The sequence below is a fragment of the Ursus americanus genome, chromosome 25 (assembly GCF_024610735.1).
Source record: "Ursus americanus isolate L20-20 chromosome 25, mUrsAme1.1.p, whole genome shotgun sequence".
In the NCBI taxonomy this organism is placed as follows: domain Eukaryota; kingdom Metazoa; phylum Chordata; class Mammalia; order Carnivora; family Ursidae; genus Ursus; species Ursus americanus.
This window is the reverse complement of record NC_142151.1, coordinates 2,513,404-2,540,418: the sequence shown is the minus strand read 5'-3', so window position 1 is coordinate 2,540,418 and position 27,015 is coordinate 2,513,404. Positions and strand designations below refer to the sequence as shown.

General features: G+C 42.0%; 1 protein-coding gene across 29 annotated transcripts in view; it reads left to right on the top strand.

The window, feature by feature from the left end:
• The window catches only part of CACNA1C (calcium voltage-gated channel subunit alpha1 C), a 734,056-nt gene that overhangs the window by 500,530 nt on the left and 206,511 nt on the right, over positions 1-27,015 (top strand). For all 29 annotated transcript variants that reach the window (XR_015721584.1, XM_087855496.1, XM_087855495.1 and 26 more), the window contains 2 exons: positions 17,988-18,146; positions 24,808-25,004. Coding sequence is in view for 28 of the 29 variants with exons in the window: in XM_087855496.1 (XP_087711622.1) it covers positions 17,988-18,146; positions 24,808-25,004 (356 nt within the window). In the remaining variant the exon portion in view is untranslated. The remainder of the gene's footprint in view (positions 1-17,987; positions 18,147-24,807; positions 25,005-27,015) is intronic.

Here is a 27,015-nt window from a genome sequence, read left to right as displayed (position 1 = left end):
GATTTATCACACCTCTAATTTCTAGCCAGTCCAGACTGGTTCATGTGAATCAGAAGTAAGCTTTAGACCAATAGTCACAAGCTGATGTTGTTGATGATGGTGGTGGTAGTGGTGATTATGGTGATGATAGTCACAACCAGAAATGTCAATAGGAGCATTCATTTTTAAACATCAGTCAGGTATGTCTTTGGAAGATGAGGACCAACTCTATTGGCTAGTGAATTAGAGTCAGAGAACCCTCCCCAGGAGGGGACTTCTTGACTCACAAAACGCAGAAGTTTTCCAAATAGGGAAGTTACTCCTAATAGAATGGTGATGGTGACACACAGAAAGTCAACAGTACTTTGCCAACTACCCTAAACTCATTGTTCTGTCTGCCCACGTTGTTCCATTTGCCCCACCACATCTACTGTCCACACTTCTCTATTCCACTCTCAGGCCTGGGAGAGCTGACCAGATGGAGTACAGCAAAAGGCTGTCTTGCCCTCTGGCTTTCAGTTAGATCCAATCAATAGGGAGCAGAGCAAGAGCTCAGCAGGAGGGAGGAGGGTGAGATCAGAGTTGTTCTGTCCCTAGATCCTTCCCTTCAGGCCATTGGGCGGGCATCAGCACATCTCTTTCTCAAGGTGGCCCTCCCCACCAACTCCTTTACAATCTTGGTAACCACCTATTGCTTGCTAGAAACTACTCTTAGATTTTTGTAACATGGTTTCATTTTTTTCTGCAAATAAATTTTTTTGGGTGCTTACTATATGCAGATCATGTAAAAGGGAATTTGGAGTCTACCCTCTGTGATGGAACCACTGGTGGTTTCTGAGCAGGGCAGTTTTAGGATGAGTAATGGGCCACGGCTGCAGAATAGGTTGGAGTGGAAGGGACCTGAAGACAGGGAGTCCAGTGAATCAATCCAGGCAGGAGATGGCAAGGACAGCAGTGGCTGCAGTGAGAAAAGCATAGATGACAGATGCAATGGGATGAAGAATTGTCTGAAGTTGGTGAAGAAGTAAGCCAGGGTTGAGTTTTGTGGGGACCGGTTTTAAGGAGAAGGCTGTGAGTTCAGGTTTAGTTTTCTTGAGTGTGGGAAGATGAAAGGTAGGACAACCCAGCAAAAATATCTAGTAGGTTTATAGAGTAATATGACTTGAACTTAGAGGGCAAAGAAAATATAATTGCAAATTTGGGCTCATCTAATGGTGGTGACTACTGAGCACTTAAGAGGGAGTGAATGCATTTCCTGAGAAAAACAGAGTTATACACAGCCACACAAGGTGTGGAAGACTGACGGAATAAAAAAGCAGAAGCTTCACCCACTGACACAGCTCACATCTTCATTCCTCTCCCTCTGTTATGCTCCCACAGTTCTTTGGGCATAATTCTTAGGAACATTGTCACCCACTTCTGCAATTAGCTATTTCCATATCTGCCTCTCCATCTAGCTTACAGCTCTTCATGGGCAGCAACTGCATTTTTTTGTCTTTGTAATGTTCTCCAGATTAAAAGAGATCCAGAAGGGAGGGAGGGCAAGGAAGGCGAAGGACTAACTGAGGAAGTGGAAGAACTACAGGTTCTTCACAGGTTCACCTGTCACAGAAACAAGGGGGGAGAGAGTTTCAAAAAGAAGGGAGTAAAAAAAAAAAAAAAAACGAAGGGAGTAATCGATGGCATCAAACAGGCCAAGGAAGATAATGGCCACAGCAAAGGCACGGGTTGGCCAGTTGGTGGCCATAAGTAATCTTTAAAGATGCAAGCTTGGTGAGAGTGGCAATGACACAGGCCTTGCTGTCCAGAGAGAAAATTGACGCCGAGCCATTCCTTCCTCTAATGTTGCAGGATTGGGTCACAATCATCAGAGTCCTTTCCATGACTCTGTTAGATAGCTTTTATTGTTACTGGAAGGGGACACGAGCATACATCACTTCTGCTCCCCGGCAACTCAGTGTAGGTGTATGTCTCCCTGTCTAGAAAATAAAATAAAAATTGTAGTAAAGAATCCTATAGGACCCTGATATCAATTAGTGTGTGGTACATTTCTATATCCAATGCTGACTTCATGCACTTTACTGAACATATAAATTACCTGACAAGAGAGTGATGTGACAAGGATCACCTCCGATGAAAATTCAATAACTGCTTAAGAGCATCTCATACTTCAGCAAGGCCGAGTGAGATTGCTGCGACCTCCCAGAATGACCAGCATGCTCTACAGCCTTGCTTTCCGAAGTGCGGTTGGCGGAGCAACAGCTTTGGTATCACCCAGACCTGGTCAGAAATACAGAACACAGGCTCCACCCCGCATGGCCTGGATCAGAATCTGCATTTTAACAGATTCTGTGTTAAATAAATTTTAACCTGTGCACATTCACTACTTTAGAGTTCCACTGATAGCCTGACCATGCTTACAATAATAATGGCGTTTACTATCACCCACACATGGTTCTGAGTATTTGATGTGAATTGACTTGTTTAGTCCTCACAGCAACTTTATGAGGTGGGTACTACCATCATCCTTACTTTAAGATGAGATCAAAAGGTTTGTCCAAGGTCACTTGTTTGAGAAGTGGTGGAGCCAGGATTCAAACCGGTCACTTGGCTCCAGGGGTCCCTATGATTTAACCACTGCACTGCACTGTCTTTTTTTCCTTCCTTCCATGGCAATCAGCAGGGTACATCATAGGTGCACAGTAGGTTCACAAGTAAGGGATGCACAGTGGCCTGGAGAAAAGCAACCTTGGTGCTTTGAAGAAGAACTTTCTACTATCTGGGTATACCAGTTGCTCTTCGTTAGAGAAGGGAAGCTCCTTTGATAGCATTTCTGCCAGGGCAAACTTAGAGAGAAGAAGTAGCTGAAGAAGGAAAGCCTCATTCTAGATTCTCCTCCGGGGTGATGTTGGTATTTTATCTATACTTCTTCAACGTCTGTGCCCCAGGTCAAGGTGTTTCAGGTCTAGGGGCAGCATGGGGCTTAATGGGCATGGTAGGGACAATACTCTACTTGAGCACCTGTTTTAGTGGAAATATACTCCTTTTAGACAGCATCCAATTCTGAGGTGAGCCTGGTGAGAAAGCTTACAATTGGCTCACCATGTAGTGACTCTGTCATTTTCTTTGAATTTGGTTAAAAGTTTGTTGGAAAAAACAGAAGGCATAACACACTTTGGTGGGGCCAACCTCTCAGTTAAGCATCATCCAGCTTATCAGACCTCTGGATTAAGCAGTATGTTTTTCTGCCCACCGTTCTGGAAGGAGAGGATAGCCAGCTTAAATCCAGGAATTGTTTTCTGAACTCCTGAGTGTGGCCTACAGTGAGGACAGTCCTGACTCCTCCGTCAGACTTGGACATAGGGATATGACTTCTTTACAAATGCCCTGTCACATTGCAGGGTCTTGAGTCAACAACAAAACCACCAGTAACAGCGTTGGAAAGCACTGACTGCATCAAGGGGTCTGTCCCATCTTAGAACCTTATCCAGGCTTGAGGTTGGTGGGACATCTCTTTCCATCTAGGCTTACAGTGTTGGTGGCATGTTATGTGGAGCCACAACTCTCTCTTCAGTTGGATCAAGTCGAAAGCTTGGTGATGAAGGTGGTCCCCAAAAGAGCCAGCAGAGCAGGATAGGTGTACCTCAGAGACATTGCACGTTCAGTCCCAAACCACCACAATAAGGTAAATATCACAATAAAATGACCCAAATTAATTTTTTTGTTTCAAATACATATAAAAGTTATGTTTACATCATATTGCAGTCTATTAAGTGTGCATTAACATTATTCCTTAAAAAACAATGTATGCCCCTTAATTAAAAAAAATAGTTTATTGCTAAAAGATGCCAACCATCATCTAAGCTTTCAGCAAGTTATTGTCCTTTTGCTGGTAAAGGGTCTCACGTCCATGTTGATGGCACTGACTCATCAAGGTGGTGGCTGCTGAAGGTTGGGGTGGCTGTGGCCATTTCTTAAAATAAGACAATGATCAAGTTTGCTGCACTGATTGACGCTTCCTTTCATGACCAATTTCACAACATGTGATACTCTTTGATAGCAACTTCCCCACTGTAGAACGTCTTTCAAGATTGGAGTCCATCCTCTCAAACCTACTGCAGCCCTGTCAACTAAGTTTATGTAATTTCTAAGTCCTTTGCTGTCATTTCAGCAGTCTTCATGGCATCTTCAGCAGTAGTAGATTCCATTCAAGAAACCACTGTCTTCACTCATCCATGAAAAGCAACTCTTCTTCTATTCAAGTTTTATCACAAGATTGTAGAAATTCAGTCCTATCTTAAGGGTTCACTTCTAGTTCTCCTGCTCTTTCCGCCACATCTGCAGTTACTTCCTCTGAAGTCTTGATCCCCTCAAAGTCAGCAATGAAGGTTGGAATCGACTTCTTCCAAACTCTTACTAATGTTGATATTTTGACCTCTTGCTGTGAGTCACAGATGTTCTTAATGACATCTAGAATGGTGAATCCTTTTCAGGTTTTCAATTTACTCTTCCCAGATCCATCTGAGGAATCACCATCGATGGGAGCTACAGTTTTACAAAATGTATGCCTTAAAGTGTTAAATTTGAAAGTTGAAATTACTCCTTGATCCACGGGCTGCAGAATGGACATTGTGTTAGCAGGAATGAAAACGACATTAATCTCATTGTACAGCTCCATTAGAGCTCTTGGGTGACCAGGTGCATTGTCAATGAGCAGTCATATTTTGAAAGAAATCTTTTTTTCTGGGCAGTAGGTCTCAACAGTGGGCTTAAAATATTTAGTAAACCATATTGTAAACATATGTGCTGTCATCCAGGCTTTTTTTTTTTCCATTTATAGAGCACGGACAGAGTATATGTAGCATAATTTTTGTGGGCCCTAGAATTGCAAGTGAGCATTGGCTTTAACTTAAAATCACGAGCTGCATTAGCCCTTAACAAAAGGCAACCTGTCCTCTGAAGTTTTGAAGCCAGGCATTGACTTCTCCTCTCTAGTTGTGAAAGTCGAGAAGGCATCTTCCAATATAAGCCTATTTTGTCTACATTGAAAATTTGTTGTTTAGTGTGGCCACCTTCATTAACGATCTCGGCTAGATCTTCTGATAACTTGCTGCGGCTTGTATATCTGCACTTGCTGCTTCACCTTGCACTTTTATATTACAGAGATGGCTTCGCGCCTTTAACCCCATGAACCAACCTCTGTTAGCTTCAAACTTTTCTTCTGCCGCTTCCTCACCTCTCTCAGCCTTCACAGAAGTGAAGAGACTTAGGGCCTTGCTCTGGATTAGGCTTTGGCTTAAAGGAATGTGGCTAGTGAAATCTTCTCTCTAGGCCACTAGAACTTTCTTCATATCAGCAATAAGGCTGTTTCACTTTCTAATCATTTGCATGTTCACTGGAATAGCACTTTTAATTTCCTTAAAGAACATTTCCTTTGCGCTCACAACTTGGCTGTTCGGTGTAAAAGACCTGATTTTCAGCCTGTCTCAGCTTTGGACATGGCTTCCTCACTAAGCTTAATCATGTCTAGCTTTTGATTTAAAGGGAGAGAGAGAGAGAGAGACACGACTCTTCCTTTCACTTAAACACTTAGAGGCCATTGTAGGGTTATTAATTGGCCTAATTTCAATATTGTTGTGTTTCAGTGGTCAGTTGGTAGAGTAGGCAAAATACACACATTTATTAATTAAGTTGCCACAAACCTTCAATTTGTTTAAAAAAAAAAGGCAGTATCTGCAGAGTGCAATAGAGCAAAGCACAATAAAACAAGGTATGCCTATAGAGCACTGTTGGCCCAATTCCCTGCCTTCCTCTGCTCTCTCTGTGGCTAGGATGAGAATTATTTCCTCCAGTTTACAAATGAGGAAGTTGTCAGGAGAGCCTTTCTCACTGTGCTTCCTGAATTGTTTTCTCTGAAAGTGAAAGTGAATTCTGCTTCCCCACACTTCAAACAGAAGCAGTAAACTGGTTTCCCAAATCTCCTTCTCGTAATGTCTTTTAAGAGGCAGAACAAAGCCAAGGAAAAAGCGTGAGGCTGACAGATAGGAGAGCCATAGGTCTTTCCTCAGTTGTTCAGGCAACCTTCCTCACCTGGAGCTGACCGACCTCTCTGCCTGGACCTGTCTACCTGCCCACTCACCTGGCAAGGTTCTCTTCCTCTTGGGGAAGCCTTCTTCTACCCTCCCTGTGCAAGGATGATCCTTGTCATACCTTGTTCTCTTCCCTTAAAGCTCTTAACAAGTTTGTAATTATTTATTGATTGCATGATTGTTTGATTAATGTTTGGCTTCCATTACAAGCTCTGTGAGGGGAATGCCTGCAGACCTCTTATCCACCACTCTATCCCCATCCCTAACATAACAGGTGGCCCATAGAACATAGCTTAATAAATATCCTTTGAATGAGTGAAAATTAAAGTATTAAGTTAGGTGATCCCAAAGTCCTCTTCCTGTCCTGAAAAATTTTGAGTCCGTCAGTGAGCAACTTGTAACTGCCACCACCACACTAAATCCATGCCTCTCTTCTCTTAGTTCAGTGATTCTCAGCATTATTTCCTTATCGATTCTACAATCAGGATTTCTTGATCATTTTTATTGCCTTCTGAGTGCTCAGCTGGAACCGTGGAGTCTGAAAAGTTGGGACAGGAAATGTACATTCCTAGCCACCACCAACAACAAAAAAAAGCTGTAAGTCAAATCAAACATGAAATCAAACTAACATTGGCAAAGATCTCCAATTGGGGGGGCGGTTCTTCAATTATTTCTCCCTTTCCTCCCATTTTACTCCAGGATGACTTGAACTTGAAAGCTGAGTTCAAAAGAAGGAGCATGGGAATAGAGTTTACATGGAAAGAACAGGGCCTGTAGGTCTAGCACTTGATCAGACAACCCTTCTGCACATTACCTTTCAGCCCCAGTAACTTTTCATTTTCCTTCTTCAGGCTCTTGCTCACAAACTCATTTTCAAACTCCTTCCTGATGTGACCCCTGGGGCCCTGAGAAGAACAATTCATCACCAAAGTATGGCTTAGTGAGATGCTCTTTTATAAAACGAAAGAGTGTGATGTGTTCTCAGCCATGTATCCATCACGGTGGACCATCTGTAATGGGTGTGGAAGCCTGGGCATTTTGGGGCTAATCTCAACACTTTCTTCAGGAAAGATGCCAGGTTTTGCTTTCCATAACTGATTGATGGTTCCTCTTAATCTTTTAAGGAAAAACAGGATGATTTATATATTCAGATCCTCTAAGCCTCTCCTAACCCGGAATTTTCAGGTTGGACCTCTAAAGGTATGCAGGCCTTTGTCCAGGGCTTAACAGCAACATAAGAGAGAGAAAAGGAATAGCCATATGTGCCAACTGAGCTCCATCTCTGTCCTTTTCTTAAATTCAGCATCGGATGGTGCCACTTCCCAAAGCCCCATCTCCCTGGGAGGTCTGGCAGCCAGGCATTTTGGGAGATTTTCCTTCCACCAAGAGGTTACCTGACATGAACTGCAAATTATCAGACACTGGATTTCTAGATTATATGTTTAACCCCTGTGTGGAACGATATGTTCCAAATTTTCTGGTGTAATTCTCATACCAAACGTTCTCTTCTATTGTCCCCATAAGTATATGTGTATTTGTCAGATCTCGTAACCTGATTTGAGGCTAGGAAAATAGCCTCATCCTGTTTGTAGGCCTTTACTGATCTTGTGTTCACAGGGCATTTTCCAGCAGTTGCTTCACTGGGCTTACCTAGGGCCCATTTGCCTCCACTAACGTGAGCAGCCAGCCCTGAAGAAGGGCCTAGCAATTGCTTATCTGCCTAAACGTGGCTTACCTGAGGAGGCCACTTGGGTGGAGAAATGTTGATGTGTTTTCCAAATTAGAGCTTGAGCTGGAGGAGCCATTTCTGGGGCAGCTCTGAGCCAATTCCAAAGAGAAGATTCTAAGCATCCAGGCCCTGAGAGCCAAAATCGGTCTGATGGACTGGAAAGAAGGCATTCTGGCCCCATGCTTTCACACATCAGCCTGACTTCTGCCGTCTCAGGCTGTCTGTGAGGAAAGCAAGCAGGAACTCAAAGCCTTTCCTGGGCTGGCCTTGGAAACATTGGGGCTCTCCCAGAAGCAGGGACTAGGCTCCCCACCTTTGCTGCAGATGTTGCCAGCATGTGTTAACTGCTTTATAGACACAAATATTAGAGACTTAGAGCCACAGTGTAGGTGGTATGGGAAGCATTTAGCACAATGGTGAAGCCCATAGGGTTTAGAGCCAAGCCACCTGGCCTTGTACCCCATGCCACCACTCACCAGCTATGTAACTATAGGCAAGTCATTTAACCTCCCTAGGACTCACTTTTCTCATCTGTAAAATACAGTTAATAATACCACCTACTTCAGGATGCCTGGGTGGCTCAGTTGGTTAAGCATCTGCCTTCAGCTCAGGTCATGATCCCAGGGTCCTGGGATCGAGCCCCACATCGGGCTCCTTCCTCCACAGGGAGTCTGCTTCTCCCTCTGACTTCCCCTCCCCCTGCTGTGTTCTCTCTCTCTCCCTCTGACAAATAAGTAAAATCTTAAAAAAAAAAAATAGCCCCTACTGCATAGGTTATTGTCAGGAGGAAATGGAATTATCCAAGTAGAGTGTTGAGAGCTGCACCTGACCCATGGTAATGTCTTCAGAACAGATTAACTCAGAAATAGGGGGCCTTGGTGCACCCAAGCAATTCTTCACCCAGTTGTTGAATGCCCACAAGGCACCTCCTCCAAGAACTTGTTCAGTCAATGCTGGGACACATCTGAGGATGGAGAGCCCACTACTTTTTTTAAAAATTTTTTTATTTAAATTCAATTTAGTTAACATAGAGTGTATTATTAGTTTTAGGGGTAGAATTTAGTGATTCATCAGTTGCATATAACACCCAGTGCTCATTACATCAGGTGCCTCCTTAATGCCCATCACCCAGGAACCCCATTCCCCACCCCCTCCCCTCCTGCTACCCTCAGTTTGTTTCCTAGAGTTAAGAGTCTCTTATTGTTTGTCTCCCTCTCTGATTTCGTCTTGTTTTATTTTTCCTTCCCTTCCCCTATGTTCACCTGTTTTGTTTCTTAAATTCCACATACGAGTGAAATCATATGATATTTGTCTTTCTCTGACTTATTTCGCTTAGCATAATACCCTCTAGTTCCATCCATGTCATTGCAAATGGCAAGATTTCATTCTTTCTGATGGCTGAGTAATATTCCAGTGTGTGTGTATCACATCTTCTTTATCCATTCATCTGTCAATGGCCATCTGGGGTCTTTCCATATTTTGGCTATTCCAGTCCCTCTTAAAACATCTCACTCTACCTTCAGATAGGTCTGGGTTTTTGATAGTTTTCATTTCTGTTGAATCTAAATCTTTCCTGGAAACTTCCTAGTTAGTCCTGGTTCCATCTGTGTGGTCCATCAAACTCATCTAACTCCTTCCTCAAAATAACAGTTTAAATAATGTGAAAATCACTGATATCACCCTCCCTGCCTGTGTTTTTCCCATTCCATGAGTCTTATCTTTTCCTGACAATACATCTTCGGTTTCTTCTAAAGGTTATTGAATGACATGGTTTCCAATTCTTTCATCATTGTGGTTTCTGTTTTCCAAGGCAGCCTGTGCTTACAGTTGTGATTTAGCTCCATGTACATTGAGTCGTTACTATATGCTGAGATACAAAGATAAGAAGTTGCAGTGTGGCTGCTGGGAATGGCATTCTATGCGGGTGGAACAGCATGTGCTAAGATAAGGAGGCATGAAGCCAGAGGACTTCAGACAGCTCAGTGTATTCCTGGAATGTAAGGTGTAAACTGGAGTCAGGTGTGATGAAACTACAAAAGGAGGCAGGTGGGTTTTACCTGTAGGTGGTGAGGGTCATCAAAAGACTTCATCAGGGGAGCAACACGTTCTGGTTTGTGCTTTAGCACGAGCATTCTAACTGCAGCAAGAAAATTGGGTAAAACTGGACATAAAGAGACCATTAACCAGATGAAGAACACCAAGAGGATAAAAAAGAGGTAAACAAGTCTTGAACCAAAATGTCCAGAATATATGCCAAAGGCTAGCAGGGGTTATCTCTGGGTGGTGGAATAAGGGATGATTTCTTTCTTTTTGCTTCCCATGTTTTGTAATTTCTGTCATAAGTATTTTCTATTTTCTCTATGATTTTCTATTTTCCCTATAATACATGATTTTTCGTATGTTATTTATATAGTAAAAATAATTCGTTCCTGTCTAAAGACACTTCAAAATCAAACTGCGTGACTTGGTAACCAGTTAGAGGGAAAAGCCTCAGGAACTGGGTTTCTGGCCTGGGTGCTCCGGTGGGAGGCACAGCCTCTGGCTGAGATAGGGACAAGGGAAGAGAGCATTATTTCAGAAAGCTGATGGCATCCCTGATGGCTGGAAGGAAGCCCACGGTCTGCTGTGGCTTCCTTTAAACCTCTCTTTAGCCCACTCAGTAGTCTCTGCCTGAGTTTGTGGGCCCCTGAAACTCACCTGTCCATTCACATCCCTACCTGTACAGCAAACCCCATTGCAGCAAAGGCCATCAGAATGCCATGATTGCAAAGGCATTTACTTAGATTGAAAGTTTTGTCCCTCCTTCAGCAAACAATGAGTGCCTGCCACCTGTTTAGCACCAAGTTAGGCATCAGTGCTAAACTGGTGAAAAGAGCAGGCAGTCCCTGTCTTCACAAAACTCAGGCCAATGTGAAGGACGGATAAAAACGCTTAAAAACCACTTAAAAGACATATAATTCCAAAGTGAGACTAATGCTCCAAAGGAAGGGAAATGGTTCCCAGGAGATACATAAGAGAGGAAACTTCCCTGTCTGGGAGGTTGCGGAAGGATCCACAGAAAGAGAGAAGCTTGGGCTGAGAGCTGAAGGCTAGGTAGGAGGGAGCTGTGGGAATGACCCCCAGGCCTAGAGAACAGTGTGCTCACAGCCCTGTGGCGTAGGAGGTGCAGGCATACCTCGTTGTACTGCATTTCACATTCTTATGCTTGCAAATGCTGCATTTTTTTTTTTACAAATTGAAGGTTTGTGGCAACCCTGCATCCAGCAAGTCTATCATGCCATTTTCCCAGCAACATTTGTTCACTTTGTGTCTCTGTGCCACACTTTGTGTCTCTGTACCACAAAAATCATATGATAATTGTCTTTCTCTGCTTGACTTATTTCACTTAGCATTATCTCCTCCAGTGCCGTGAGTAATTCTCACAATATTTCAAACATTTCTTTTAATTTTATTTGTTATGGTGATCTGTGATCAGTGATTATGACTCACTGAAAGCTCAGATGATAGCTAGCGTTGTTTAGCAATAAAGTATTTTTTAACGAAGGTGTGTATGTTGGTTTTTTAGAGATAATGTTGTTGCACACTTAATAGACTCCAGCGTCGTGTAAACATAACTTTAACATGCTCTGGGAAAGCAAAACATGCGTTTGACTTGCTTTGATGCAATATTCCTTTCATTGCAGTGGTTTGGAACTGAACCTTCAAGATCTCTGAGGTCTGCCAGTATGGCATATTTGAGGCTAAAAGAAAAGCTGTTTTAACCAGGAGCACAGAGAGTGAGGGGCAGGGGATGGGAGTGGATAGAAAAGTAGATAGGGGTCCAGCCCTTGTGCCACTTTGAATGGCACAAGAAAGACTATGGTTTTATCCTAAGAGCAGAACCTCTGGCCACGGCACAAGGAGAGGTTCCCATTCTGTGTCTCCCACCACCTTCTCACCACCCCAGGCTGTGGCACCAAAGGCCTGATAACAAATCTCGCTGATGGCCTGTGTAGGCAGGATTGGGAGATCTCCCTCCCCTTCAGTTTTTTTTTAATGTTTTTTTATTATATTATGTTAGTCACCATACAGTACATCCCTGGTTTCTGATGTAAAGTTCGATGATTGATTAGTTGCGTATAACACCCAGTGCACCATGCAATACGTGCCCTCCTTACTACCCATCACCGGCCTATCCCATTCCCCCATCCCCCTCCCCTTTGAAGCCCTCGGTTTGTTTCTCGGAGTCCACAGTCTCTCATGTTTCATTCCCCCTTCTGATTACCCCCCCTTTCTTTATCGCTTTCTTCCCCTACCGATCTTCCTAGTTCTTATGTTCCATAGATGAGAGAAATCATATGGTAATTGTCTTTCTCTGCTTGACTTATTTCACTTAGCATTATCTCCTCCAGTGCCGTCCACATTGCAGCAAATGTTGAGAAATAGTTCTTTCTGATAGCTGAGTAATATTCCATTGTATATATGGACCACATCTTCTTAATCCAGTCATCTGTTGAAGGGCATCTCGGTTCCTTCCACGATTTAGCTATTGTGGACAACGCTGCTATGAACATTGGGGTGCATATGGCCCTTCTCTTCACTATGTCTGTATCTTTGGGGTAAATACCCAGTAGTGCAATGGCTGGGTCATAGGGTAGCTCAATTTTTAACATTTTAAGGGACCTCCACACTGTTTTCCAGAGTGGCTGTACCAACTTGCATTCCCACCAACAATCTACGAGGGATCCCCTTTCTCCACATCCTCTCCAGCAATTGTTGTTTCTTGCCTGGTCAATTTTTGCCATTCTAACGGGCGTAAGGTGGTATCTTAGTGTGGTTTTGATTTGAATTTCCCTGATGGCTAATGATTTTGAACATTTTTTCATGTGTCTGTTAGCCATTTGTATGTCCTCATTGGAAAAGTGTCTGTTCATATCTTCTGCCCGTTTTATGATTTGTTGATTTCTTTCTCGCGTATTGAGTTTGAGAAGTTCTTTGTAGGTCCTGGATACCAGTCTTTTATCTGTAGTGTCATTTGCAAATATCTTCTCCCATTCCGTGGGCTGCCTCTTAGTTTTTTTGACTCTTTCCTTGGCTGTGCAGAAGCTTTTTATCTTGATGAAGTCCCACAAGTTCATTTTTTCTTTTGTTTCTCTTGCCTTTGGAGATGTGTCATGAAAAAGGTTGCTTTGGCCGATGTCGTAGAGGTTGCTGCCTATGTTCTCCTCTAGGATTTTGATGGATTCCTGTCTCACATCAAGGTCTTTCATCCATTTGGAGTTTATCTTTGTGTATGGTGTGAGAGAGTGGTCAAGTTTCATTCTTTTGCATGTAGCTGTCCAATTTTCCCAGCACCATTTATTGAAGAGACTGTCTTTTTTCCACCGGATTTTTTTCCTGCTTTATCAAAGATTAGTTGCCCAAAGAGCCGAGGGTCCATTTCTGGGTTCTCGATTCTGTTCCATTGGTCTATGTGTCTGTTTTTGTGCCAGTACCATGCTGTCTTTGTGATCACAGCTTTGTAGTACAGCTCGAAATCCGGCATTGCGATGCCCCCAGCTTTGTTTTTCCTTTTCAACAGTTCCTTGGTGATTCGGGGCCTTTTCTGGTTCCATACAAATTTAAGGACTATTTGTTCCAGTTCTTTGAAAAATGTCATCGGTATTTTGATTGGGATAGCATTGAAAGTGTAGATTGCTCTGGGTAGCATGGACATTTTAACTATGTTAATTCTTCCGATCCATGAGCATGGAATATTTTTCCATCTTTTTGTGTCTTCTTCAATGTCTTTCAAGAGTGATTTGTATGGCTAACAGACACATGAAAAAATGTTCAAAATCATTAGCCATCAAGGAAATTCAAATCAAAACCACACTGAGATACCACCTTACGCCAGTTAGAATGGCAAAAATAGACAAGGCAAGAAACAACAATTGTTGGAGAGGATGTGGAGAAAGGGGATCCCTCCTACATTGTTGGTGGGAATGCAAGTTGGTACAGCCACTCTGGAAAACCGTGTGGAGGTCCCTTAAAAAGTTAAAAATTGAGCTACCCTATGATCCAGCCATTGCACTACTGGGTATTTACCCCAAAGATACAGACGTAGTGAAGAGAAGGGCCATATGCACCCCAATGTTCATAGCAGCAATGTCCACAATAGCTAAATCGTGGAAGGAGCCGAGATGCCCTTCAACAGATGACTGGATTAAGAAGTTGTGGTCCATATATACAATGGAATATTACTCAGCTATCAGAAAGAACGAGTTCTCAACATTTGCTACAACATGGACAGCACTGGAGGAGATAATGCTAAGTGAAATAAGTCAAGCAGAGAAAGACAACTATCATATGATTTCTCTCATCTATGGAACATAAGAACTAGGATGATCAGTAGGGGAAGAAAGGGATAAAGAAAGGGGGGTAATCAGAAAGGGGAATGAAACATGAGAGACTATGGACTATGAGAAACAAACTGAGGACTTCAGAGGGGAGGGGGGTGGGGGAATGGGATAGACCGGTGATGGGTAGTAAGGAGGGCACGTATTGCATGGTGCACTGGGTGTTATACACAACTAATGAATCATCGAGCCTTACATCGGAAACCGGGGATGTACTGTATGGTGACTAACATAATATAATAAAAAATCATTTAAAAAAAAAAAGAAAAAGAAAAAAAAAAGAGTGATTTGTAGTTTCTAGAATATAGATCCTTTATGTCTCTGGTTAAGTTAATTCCAAGATAACGTATGATTTTTGGTGCTATTGTAAATGGGATGGATTCCCTAATTTCTCTTTCTTCAGTCTCATTGTTCGTGTATAGAAATGCAACTGATTTCTGAGCATTGATTTTGTATCCCTCCACATTACTGAATTGCTCTATAACTTCTAATAGTTTGGGAGTGGATTCTTTTGGGTTTTCCATATAGAGTATCACGTCATCTACGAAGAGAAACAGTTTGACTTCTTCTTTGCTGATTTGGATACCTTTTATCACTTTTTGTTGCCTGATTGCTGTTGCAAGGACTTCTAGTACTATGTTGAATAATAGTGGTGAGAGTGGGCATCCTTGTCATGTTCCTGATCTTAAGGGAAAGGCTCTCAGATTTTCCCCATTGAGAATGATATGTGCTGTAGGCTTTTCATAGATGGTTTTTATGAGATTGAGGAATGTACCCTCTACCCCTACACTCTGAAGGGTTTTAATCAGGAAAGGATGCTGTATTTTGTCAAATGCTTTTTCTGCATCTATTGAGGGAATCATATGATTTCTGAATTTTTCTTTCTGGGTAAAATCTATGACCCCGATCGATTTGTGAATGTTGAACCACCCTTGCATCTCAGGGATGAATCCCACTTGTTCATGATGGATAATCCTTTTAATGTACTGTTGGATTCTATTAGCCAAGATCTTGTTTAGGATTTTGGCGTCCATATTCATTAGGGAAATCGGTCTGTAATTCTCCTTTTTGATGGCGTCTTTGCCTGGTTTGGGGATCAAGGTAATAATGGTCTCATAGAATGAGTTTGGTAGCTTTCCTTCTGTTTCTATTTTTTGAAATAGCTTTAGGAGAATGGGTATTATTTTTTCTTTGAATGTTTGGTAGAATTCCCCAGGAAAACTGTCCAGGCCAGGAGTTTTGTTTTTTGGAAGGTTGTTTATCACTGACTCAATCTCTTCATAATTAATTGGCCTGTTTAAAAAATCAATTTCTTCCTGTTTCAGTCTTGGTAGTTCATAGGTTTCCAGGAAGGCCTCCATCTCTTCCAGATTGCTTAATTTATTGGCATAAAGCTGTTGATAAAAGCCTGTAATAATCCTTCCGATTTCATTGGTGTTGGTTGTGACCTCTCCTTTTTTATTCATAATTTTATTAATTTGGGTCCTTTCTCTATTCTTTTGGATAAGTCTTGCCAGTGGTCTGTCAATTTTATTGACTCTCAGTGAGTAGCACTTAGAGCGCTCCCCTGCCAGCAGACACCTCTGAAACTTGCTTTGCAGTTCAGTTTTCAACTTCTTCCATGGCATCACGTCCTTTAGCACTAATGTGTGTACAACTTGCTAATTAATGAAATCATGTGGATCTGAAAACATCTTGTTCTAATGGGACGCTGCAAAGCACTCTCATTAATTCACAGGTAAAATTATTCCAGCTTTTCTCTTCTTTTATTTTTTTTCCTCTCCCCATCTTGGCTTAATAACTGGGGAGAATTCCTCTAATTAGCCTTGTGAAAATCACTCCACCAAATCACAAAACACCAGTGGCTGCCTTGGGACCTGGGGAGAGGGTGACCCAGACTTTGTTTATCCAGTGCAGAGGGGGGGGCTGTGGGTGAATACAAAGGTGAAACTCCCCATGCACAGAGCAGTGGAAAGATGTCCACAGCTGGGTGGGTACATCAGGTAGAGACACTAAAAGTGCCCTGTGTGGTGTGATGCATAGGTGGGTGTCCTAGCATATGTATGTCAAAGGTGGCCACAAGATATTCTGCACAACTGGCCTAGATGTAAGGAACCTCCCTTTCCCCACTTCTCTCCTAGGACATGAAGACTTGGTATACTCACTGTTGACAGAAAGCTTTCTTGGAACTGGGTGTAATCTGGGGGTGACTTGCTGGTGACTCTCCACCATTTTGCAAATGATAACTTGTAACATCCCTTTTAAACAAAGAACATTCTTGGTGTCATTTATGGTTGAGCTTATAAGTTAGGGGGTCCTATTACACAGCCATCCAAAAAAATGATATCGTGCCATTTGCAACGACACGTATGGAACTAGAGGGTAATATGCTAAGTGAAATAAGTCAATCAGAGAGAGACAATTATCATATGATCTCACTGATAGGTGGAATTTAAGAAACAAGGAAGAGGATCATAGGGGAAGAGAGGAAAAATGAAACAAGACAAAACCAGAGAGGGAGACAAACTATAAGAGACTCAACCATAGGAAACAAACTGAGGGCTGCTGGAGGGGAAATAGGTGGGGGGATGGGGTAACTGGGTGATGGACATTGGGAAAGGTATGTGTTGTAATGAGCACTGGGTATTATATAAGACTGATGAATCACAGACCTGTACCCCTGAAATAAATAATACATTATATGTTAATTAATTGAATTTAAAGTTAAAAAAAAAAAGAATAAAAAATTCTGTTTTACTTAGAGTTCCTCCAACTATCCTTATCCTAACACACAATCTTTTCTTGAGACATTCTTAGATGATGAACAATTTGATCAAGAAACTATTTTTAAAGTAAAGTGTAAATAAACATACTACCATTTCCAAATGCTATCCAAAGACATCAGGGGAATTTATTCTAGACCTATTAGCCCTGCCTATAACTATAAATTAAATATGTCCTGAAATCTTGAAAAAAAATTTTTAATTAAATTTTTTAAAAAGTAAAAAAGAGAGAGAGAGAAAGCAGGGAAAAAAAATAGGTTAGGGAGTCCCTTTTCCCATAAGACAGCAGTACACGCCTACAGACTTTTGGGGTGCACTGACAAGACCCACATGAACTCCCTTCATTGGGGTTTTTGAATGGAAGGCTGTAATGTTCTTCAGATTTGGGCCCTGAGGGAAAGGGGCCTGGTCATAAATTTGTGGGAAGAGAGGTCCACTCACATTATCTCTGGAGTCCCACAGAGGTCTCAGCACCTACACATATCCTGAGGGTATGAATCAGTTTCAACAAAGGAAGTCCTACCCTCCCAGATGCCTGAGAACCAGATTTGTGTTTTCTAACAGATGGGTCAGCCATAGGCTCTAGTAATCCCACCTTGAGTGATAAGCAAGTCCTTGCAGGGCTATCTCTAGTCAAAGTTAACTCTCACTATAGTGAGATGCTGGTCTAGGACAAAAAGATGCTAGGTTGTCTCTAAGACAGGATATTAGAAAATTGCATAGTTCTGGATAAAACAAGATGTTCTTCCCCTTAGAAGCACAGCATCTGCCAGTCCTTCCATTTGGATGTGCCTCCAAGAAAGATTTGGAGTCAGGCCAGCCTAGATATCAATCCCTGCTCTGTCACTCACTGACTGTGTGACCTTAAGCCTCACTTTCCTCATCTAAAAAATGGGTCTTATGATACATCACTGGTAGAGCTGCCAAGAAGACTGAATGAGATTATGTCAGTATGGCATCCAAGATAGCGCTTGGTTCGATAAATGGAAGCTGATGTGCTCATTATTACTGTCTGATTTTGTCATTTTAGGTCTCCAGGTGGTTCTGAATTCCATTATCAAGGCCATGGTGCCCCTGCTGCATATTGCTCTGTTAGTGCTGTTTGTAATCATCATCTATGCCATCATTGGCCTGGAGCTCTTCATGGGGAAGATGCATAAGACCTGCTACAACCAGGAGGGCATAGCAGGTAAGGGAAGATGCTGAGTGGCCAGCTCTCAAGAAGCTTCCCTGTCTCATCGCTACTTTCCTTGTAACTGGGTGATGCTACCACGTGATCAGGGATGCTAGGGAAGGCCTCCTCCATTCAAGCACTCATCTTTTCATTCCATGGATAAGTGAGAGGCAGGGATTGGTATTCTTTTCCCCCCGGCTACTTTCTTTCTAATAAAATAGATCTCTGTTAAAACAGCTAAATGCAAGTTCCCGTCCAGCACTACTAAACAGTTTAAATGATCTGTGCGAATCAAGAAACACCACCTAGACAACGTGGAATATTTTAATTTAAGAATCAGAACTGACGTAGTGAGGGTGTGTATCTCTGTTCATTGATCCTTCAGTGTCACTTGTCATCTAAAGCCCTTTCAGGAAGGCAGCTTTGCCTGCAGCCTGTAGATGCCTCCATCACAACCCTAGGTTCTGTCCACCCTTCGGGGCTGATCTTGGCTCCTCTGTGCTTACAGTTTTCTGCTTCTCCCTTCATAGGCAGAACCTCCCGGCCCCCTGGCAGAGGGGGGCCTTTTTGAGACTTCTCTCCACATGGTCCTTCCATAAATCAATATATTTAACGAGCAATGCTAACCCGTTAAGCACTTCTCTGAATAGGACTAAAGTTTTGCCTTGTGGGTTACGATGCAGATTGTTGTCTTAGGTTACTAAAATCTCAGTGGCACCTTTAAAAAAATCATTTAAACAGGTATTGACAAAACTTTTAAACAGACACATAAAGTAGTTTAACACAAAAACTTGTTGAAAAAAATACGTGCCCCCAAAGGGGTTAGAAGTGTTAAGTTTATGTGATTATTTTTTCCAACAACAAGATCTTTCATCTTGGTTTTTGGCATCTTGGTGGAGAAAGGGGAGCATCTGTCTGAAGCTTTAAAAGATACCTCATTTCTCTCCATCTGTACTGCTTCTCCTTCCCATTCATCCCAGGCATTAAATTAAATTTGACCCCTCTTGCTTTAGGATGGTGAGGAGGGACAGATCTGCACAACAAGGAGTGACATTCGTTATTCATATTCAGAAACCAAATAGAGTACCTGATCTGTATGAACTGATTTAACTGGATGGATTGACTGGATATTTGTAGTTTCTAGACCACCACTATGTGACCATAGTTCTAAAACAAACAAACAAAAAACTATAAGCCCATGATCACAGACTCGCACAATTGTTTTTACTTTTTTGATAAAGAGTCTGTTTAAGAGAGACCATTTTTTCTCTCTGTAGAGTACTTCTAATTATTTGGATCATAATTGTATAAAATAAACTGTCATATTAAAAAAAACAGAGGCTCTTTAATATTAGTACAGATCTTGCCTTTAGCTACAATTCTGAGATTTCCAGCTTTGCTTAGAGGAATACCAAATAATGCAATGAATAGTATTCTCCCCTTGAATTCAAATCCTTCTTTTTGTTCAGTTTAGTCTGTAGCCAGCCCGGAACCAATAAATTTATGTTAATTGGGTAGCTTTGTTAGAGCTCATTCTAAGTCCCACATAAGAGCTGGACTGTTTATCACTAAAGTTTATGCAGTTGTATTGAAATGATCAGTGACTCTTTAGATCCAAACTCCTCAGGCAGTTGTAGGGAGGTTGAGTGTCAAAGATGCCAAGAGTGGGTGTGTGTGATGGTGTGGCTCTCACCAACAGCATACCAAGGGGTGGGGAGAGAATGAAACGGTGAAATTCTGCCACGGAGCTAATGATAACGACCCTACCCTGCAACCAAAGGTCTGTGCACCACTTACCTAAGGAGCTGCACATGGTTTCTATCATCCTGCTGGGAAAACAGCAAAAGTATGTTTTTCACTGGTGGCAAGATCCTCTAAGGGCCTATGCTAACAAGCAACCCTGAATGTTGGAAGTCACCAGGCTTTGTTGTCAGACCTGCAGGGGCCTCAACCAGCAAGAAAATGGTGGGCATGATAAACAAGGGAGACACAGGATGGGATGCTCTTCTCTGGACCACAGCTGATCAGTCTAGTGAAACAGCCGCCAAATGCCTGCCAACATTTATAGTGGCCTGCCCACTGTTAGGATAAAGACCAGAAAGAACTGGCCTCACCAATTGGAGTAGCCTCTTTAGAACCATATTGTTTTCCATCCTTGATTTAAAAGAAATAAATAAAACAGGACAAGAAAAATACTTAGGACGTCACCTGTTTCCTACCAGAAGATGCATCAGATTATTTAGCAGTGGATTTTACCTTCACCCCACAAGTCAGAAAGGAAGTTAGCTGCCATGGTGAAAATGACCATCAGCCTGGGGAGCCAGGATGCCAGAGGATCGACATTGAGAGAAGTGTTGCAGAGAGAGGAGCCATGCCAACTCCACCAGGAAGGTGACCTCACTCTGTGTGGAGCCAGGCTCCCTGCTGGGAAGAGGGGCTGAGGACACCTGGCCGTAGAAGCCTTTTCACTCAACACTCTGCAATCAGGAGCTCACGTAGTTCCTCCTTCCTAAATCTGCCCTCTGATAACAAATCCAGGGCCCCACTCCATCACCTCCAACAGAACATGATACCACTGTCATCCAGGCCTGTCCCACCTACATAGTGACTAAAACTAATGAGAAGGGAAAAAACATATGGGAATCTGGACATACTCCAAGCAGCCACAGAGAAGAAGACCAAAAACCTGTAGTCTTTGAAACCAATCCCCGTGTGTTTGGGAGAGTTTTATACCACCTTTGGAATGGGTGATTTTTTTTTTAATTTCAGACTTTGGATTGAATTACCTTATTTTTCTGCAAATTTAGATTATACAAAAGTGCTTGTGAGCCCTTGTCATAATTTTTTAATGGAATTTAGATCAAATTCTTCTTTTTGCACTCTAAGATTATTTCTCAGGCTGGGAATTTTATGCACTTGTAGATTGTAGGACACATTGGATTTTGAGCCATGTTTTGGATAAATAAAACTCTGACGCTGGCTGGGTGGACCATTATTCAGCCTCTAGGCCACCCTTCCAGTTCCCCGTAGAAGTGGTCTCTGAAAAGTCAATTTTTCTCCGATCCCAGAGGCATTTGCAGGGCGCCTTCCTAGTTCCTCCACAGATATATTTCCATATGCCGGCACCTTTTGTTTCTGGCTGTCCCATCTGTTTGATGGCACTCTGAGCCAGGCCACTCTGAATCGCTCTCCCAAGCACACTAATTACCCCTGAGACTGGAAAAGAATTGGTTGGCTCAAACCTAGAAATGAAATCACTCTCATTATATTCACTCCTTAAAGTTGGGTCCTAAAAAAGTAACTGATTTTGTCTTTGGCGATTTCTCCTTTGAACCCCTAACTGGCACTCTCCCAGCGTTTCATGTTCTTGTTGGTATTAACTGCATTTCTAAATTCTCTCCTAATATTCGCCTCCATTCTTTTACCACAAACTTAATTGGGACTTTCCAGAATGATTCTACTTCACTTCTGTTTTAAAGCATAGGGCCCACATCTTTGTTTGTTTCTCCTACTTTTGTTCCCACTTTCCTCCCTGGGACTTCATGACTCTGCAAAAGAAAACCAACACAATTTTCATGTTCAAACTAATTTCCCCTCACCCTCAAGTGCATGTCGCAAGGACCTGCTGATGTGTGTGTTCACATTTTTCAAGTGTTCCCTTTAGAGCTTTTTATAGATACCTATTTTTACCAGATCATCATTGCTTAATTGTTCTCAAATCTTTTTTTATTGTTGTTCAAGATAGCTTTAAAATAGCAGTGGCTCTTGAGCCTTTAGATAATCTCTCTGAACCTCATCCCTTTTTTTGTTATTATTATTAATGAGATCACTTCCCCTTGATGCCATTTTCCTTTCAACATCTATTTTTTTGCAAAGCCCCAAAAGATGTTTTTCTTCCTTGAGGACACTCAGAATTCACTTTGGCAACATTCACTTTTTCCTTATTTTTGCCTGTTTCAGAAATAGAGAACTCAGGGAAGGCTGTCAGATGAGAAGTCACAATACAAAGATTAACAGCATCTTTACTCACTAGAAGGTGAAATAGGAAAAAGAGAAATGCAAGTTGTCCCTCTGTTTTTTCACCTTCTCTTTTTCTCCCATCTCCTATATCATTCCAGCACTTTTATCACAGTGATTGAACACATCACAGTAGAAAGCCATCACCAGAACGTATGAGAAACCCAACAGAACGTATGATCTGTTTGGTTCCCGGTTTCCAGGTCTCTCAATTTTTTAGGTATTTGTTACCCACTTTTTTATGCATTCTTTAGGGTTGGGATTGACTTCTTAGTTTCCCTCTTTTTATAGCCTCTTGTTGTTTAAACTCACATCCAAATCTCCAAAGACTTCAAAAATTACAGGAGTGGAGCCCTATTGGGAACCAGACCCTGGAGTCAGGAAATGGTGTCGACGCTGTCATTTCCTCAAACAGTTCAGGGACCAGTGATGCAGACCTTTACACCTTGTCATCACACAAAGACTCACACACCACCTGAAACACCAGGCCAAGAATAAGCCAGGAAGTAGCACTGTTCACAATAGCCCAAACCTGTAAACAATCCACATGTCCATCAGCTGGTGAATGGATAGACATACACTGAAATGCACTGCTTGGCAACAAAACGAATATACTATACCGATGTGAGCAACAACACAGATGAACCTGAAAAACATTATGCCAAGTGAAAGAAGACGGACACAAAAAGCCACATATTGTATGATTCTATTTATAGGAAATTTCTGGAAAGGCAAAGCTGTAGAGACAGAGTGTAGATCAGGCTGCTAGGGGCTGGGGAGAGGAGCTTGGATTGACTGCAAACAGGCACACAGGAATTTGGGAGGATGATGGACATGTTTTAAAATGGATTGTGGTGATAGCTGTACAACTATATAAATTTACTAAAAATAATTGAGCTGTACATTTAAATTGATGAATTGTAAGACATGTAAATTATATTTCAATAAAGCTGTTAAGAGAGAAAAAAGAAAAAAAGCCAAGAAGACACACTGCAGCATATATTTCCAACCACACTGCTCAGCTCCATTCTGGTAAGAACTGTCTCCTAATTAGGATTAATAGTCCTCTTCCTATCTTCCTCTTTGGAGTAAACAGTTTCAAATTGGAAGCCACAAACTGAGAAAGAGCCAACCAACCTGACAGTCTTCAATACAGAGGTGCTAGACGCTTGTAATTGCTGGGATGCATGTGAAACAAGAAAAGACCCTGGGTGACCTGTTATCTCTAAATGAAGAACTATAAGTAAATTCTCTATCCGGGGGCATATTATCACTATTGTTAAAGGCAATCATTTGTTTGTTATGACTGAAGTCTATTCTGTTTATTACTGCTACCTTCTACAAGCATGAGACAATGTACTTAATTTCACAGATTTCTGTGAATTTCAAACTATTACCTTCCACAGCTGGGTCAAGACTACCAGTATTTTATCATAATGGGAATTCTTAGATCAGTCTAGTCTTTTTTTTAAGGATTTTATTTATTTATTAGAGAGAGAGAGAGAGAGCCTGCGCACACCCAAGCTGGGGAGAGGAGGAGAGAGAGGGAGAAGCGGACTCCCCGCTGAGCATGAAGCCCCGTGTGACATGAGGCTCAATCCCAGGACCCTGAGATCATGACCTGAGCTGAAGGCAGACGCTTAACTGACTGAGCCACCCAGGCACCCCTAGATCAGTCTAGTCTTATTTCAATTTACCAATGATCTCCACACCAAAAACATAAGCTACATCTTAATTATTAATTTTCTAGTAGGTCTTCCCAGCATGTGGAATTAGCCCAAGCACCATCTGTAGCCACAGTAGATATGTTAAACAGTTTCCTGAAAAAGCCCTGTCCATACTTAGGGAGCATTCTCCCTGTCACCCACTGTTGTTCTGTCTTGATTAGAGATCTGAAAATGATTCTTCTCTTCTGAAAGATATTAATGCAGGAGACCAAAGAGCAGTGCTGCAAGGTCTCACATGACAGTCAGCAGTGTTTATGCTCAAGGGTTGTAATAAAGACCACTTTATGGTTGATACTTTCTCCTATGGTCAGAATTTATTTTTTGCCCTTCATCCACGTAAGGCTTACACTATAAAATGACTTGTTTCTCTGGTAATGTATCCTGTAACACGTAAAGGACAAAGTGTTACTGAATGGGATTTGTTGGCTAATTATGTGAGAGACTCTTCTAATCAATATAGCCCTCACCCTAAACTCTGGTGTTCCAGTGGAAGTGTCCGTAGATACTTTATCACCAAAAAAAGAAAAGGTAGACTTCCTATCATTTTCCAGAATATTTTTCACTCGGAGTGATTGCATTATTAGCTTTTAATTGGACTTTTGACCACAATGCCAACATGTTTCAGCCGAACGTGCAATAACCTTACTGTCTTTAAAATCAATTACCGAGGTTAAAATACAGTTTTACAATTAGTTGAAAGTACAGACCTTCTAAATCAATGGCAGCCTAAATGAATACCTAGTTCCTTATATTGTTTAATTTGTCTACGGGAGAACTAATGAAAACTTGTTCTGCATTATTGTTGTTGTGGTTGTTTTGCCTAACCCCTCAACCTTATCTATCAGTTTTCTCTCTGACTTTTCTCTCCATCTTTCTCTGCCCATCTCTCTCCATCCCCTCTGCTGCCTTTTCTTTTCCCCTGGTCATTCAAGATGTTCCAGCAGAAGATGATCCTTCCCCTTGTGCTCTGGAGACAGGCCATGGGCGTCAGTGTCAGAACGGCACTGTGTGCAAGCCTGGGTGGGACGGGCCCAAGCACGGCATCACCAACTTCGACAATTTTGCCTTCGCCATGTTGACAGTGTTCCAGTGCATCACCATGGAGGGCTGGACAGACGTCCTGTACTGGGTACGTAGCTTGAGATGGACAGAGGTGGGGAGTCCAGAAGGCTGTGAGCCTTTCCTCAACATCTCCTTTTTCCATTCTCCCCATGACTTTGTGGTCACATACACACCTTAATGGGATAGTTGATGCATGTCTTTGATTTCTTCCAGGTCTTTCCTGAGAAACAAAGCATGAAATTTGCACCCTAATGAGTTTCTCTGTCTGCCCACCAGCCTAAGAGAAATGTCATCTTTCAGTTTGTCCTGTAGTGAGAAATACGGGCACGCAGCTGATGCTCTGTGAATGAGTTGGCCAAACCTGACACAAGGATTCTCTTCAACTCCCCTTCCTGTAGAAACTGTAGAGTTTCTTCTGTTCTTATCCTTGTCTTGCATCTGTCCCCAAAAGAGAGCTAGAGTGCACAATTATTAATTTTTAGGGCTAAGGAGAAAAGTCAGGCCTGGTCTTCTAACAAGAAACCATTTTTATGAATTGTTAGCATTATGGCATGCTATTGTATTTCTATTTCTCATGTTAATTGTACCTTATTATATTAGAATAGTCCATCAGACAAATACATTGCCATCATTTTCACTGCTAACAAAACACTCTGCTGGTTATGTGATGCATATATAGAAATACCGCTTCCTAAGTGTCAACCCGTCCATGGTAAATCTTCTTTTACCCTCAAGATGCCCCTTTTATTATCCAACAGCCAAGACTACTTTGCCAACCTTCAAGCTGTTAAAGCGCCAGATTTCTGCCTATCAGACAGGCAAATATACACACCATATTTGAGCTGTCTCCATTCTGGCAGAGTCAAGTCCATTATTTGTAAAAGCTCCAGGAAATATAATTCTTTGTAGTATCTTCTACTTGAGCATGAGGAATGACTTGCCAGAATCCAGTGTTGTTCTCCAGCATTTGGGTGAAAAATGCTTGTTGCCAGTCTTGAAAATACCATCTCACCCAGAGTTTTGCAAATAGTCAAATTTATTTGGCCATGCTGAAAACAGTCTAAGAGTCTGCTTGGGGAATAGTGTCTACACACTAAGGCAGGGAAGAGGGAGAGGGAAGGGAATGGCTTCCCGTTGAACAGAGCTGCCAGATAGAAAGGAACTGATGCCAAGGGAGGTGTTGACTTCTTCCTAAAATCAGAATAGTTTTGTAACAACACAGAGATGTGATACAGGGTATTGTATCTTTTAATTTTTTTGTAAGCACCATGTCCTATTGATTCAAAAACCCTCTTTTTCCAGTTTTTATGTTCGGTTCAACATGCTGAAACCCAGTGTTGCTATGAAGTGCATACCTCCCTACAAATGACTACTTGAAGCTTGACTGAGAACCTTGTACCCAGAAAACATTTACTGAGCATTCTTTGCATGCCAGGGAAGCTCTTAGGTACAGGATTCAGACATAAATAACATCCAGTCCAGACTGAAAAGCTCAGTCTAGAGAAACAGTTAATCTAAACAGAATAATGGCGGTACAACTGGAACAGTGCCATGGTAGAGTTGCTATGTTGTGATACTTTGAAAAGAAGACAAAGGTCAAGTCACTTTTCCCTCAAGTTAAAATGAAACACTGGAAAACGTTTTTTTAGGTCCATGCTTGACAAAACTGTTTTTGAATAATTTCTAAGAGGAAAAGAAGGAATTGAATGTACTATGTTTAGGAAAATTTATTTCATTTACCAAAGCGGATCAAATTCCCAGGTGGTCCTTCTACCTTGGATAGATCCCTCTGGCTATGCAAGGACAGAAACACCCTTCTGCTATGGGCCATAGAACATATGATCATATGGAACTACGCTTCAGAGCCTCCTCACATGAGCTTCAAACCCATGCCTTAAGTTGCTATGGGAACGCCTTCCATGGCAGCAAATTGAGGGCAGGGTGGCAGTGGGTGGGTGGGTATAGGTCTGAGGGAATAGGTATAATTTACTTTGCTGATGGCCCTGATGTATTTTTGTGATCTTCCTTCATCACTCCCTCCCTCTCCCTCACCATAAGTCATTGATACCCCACCAGCC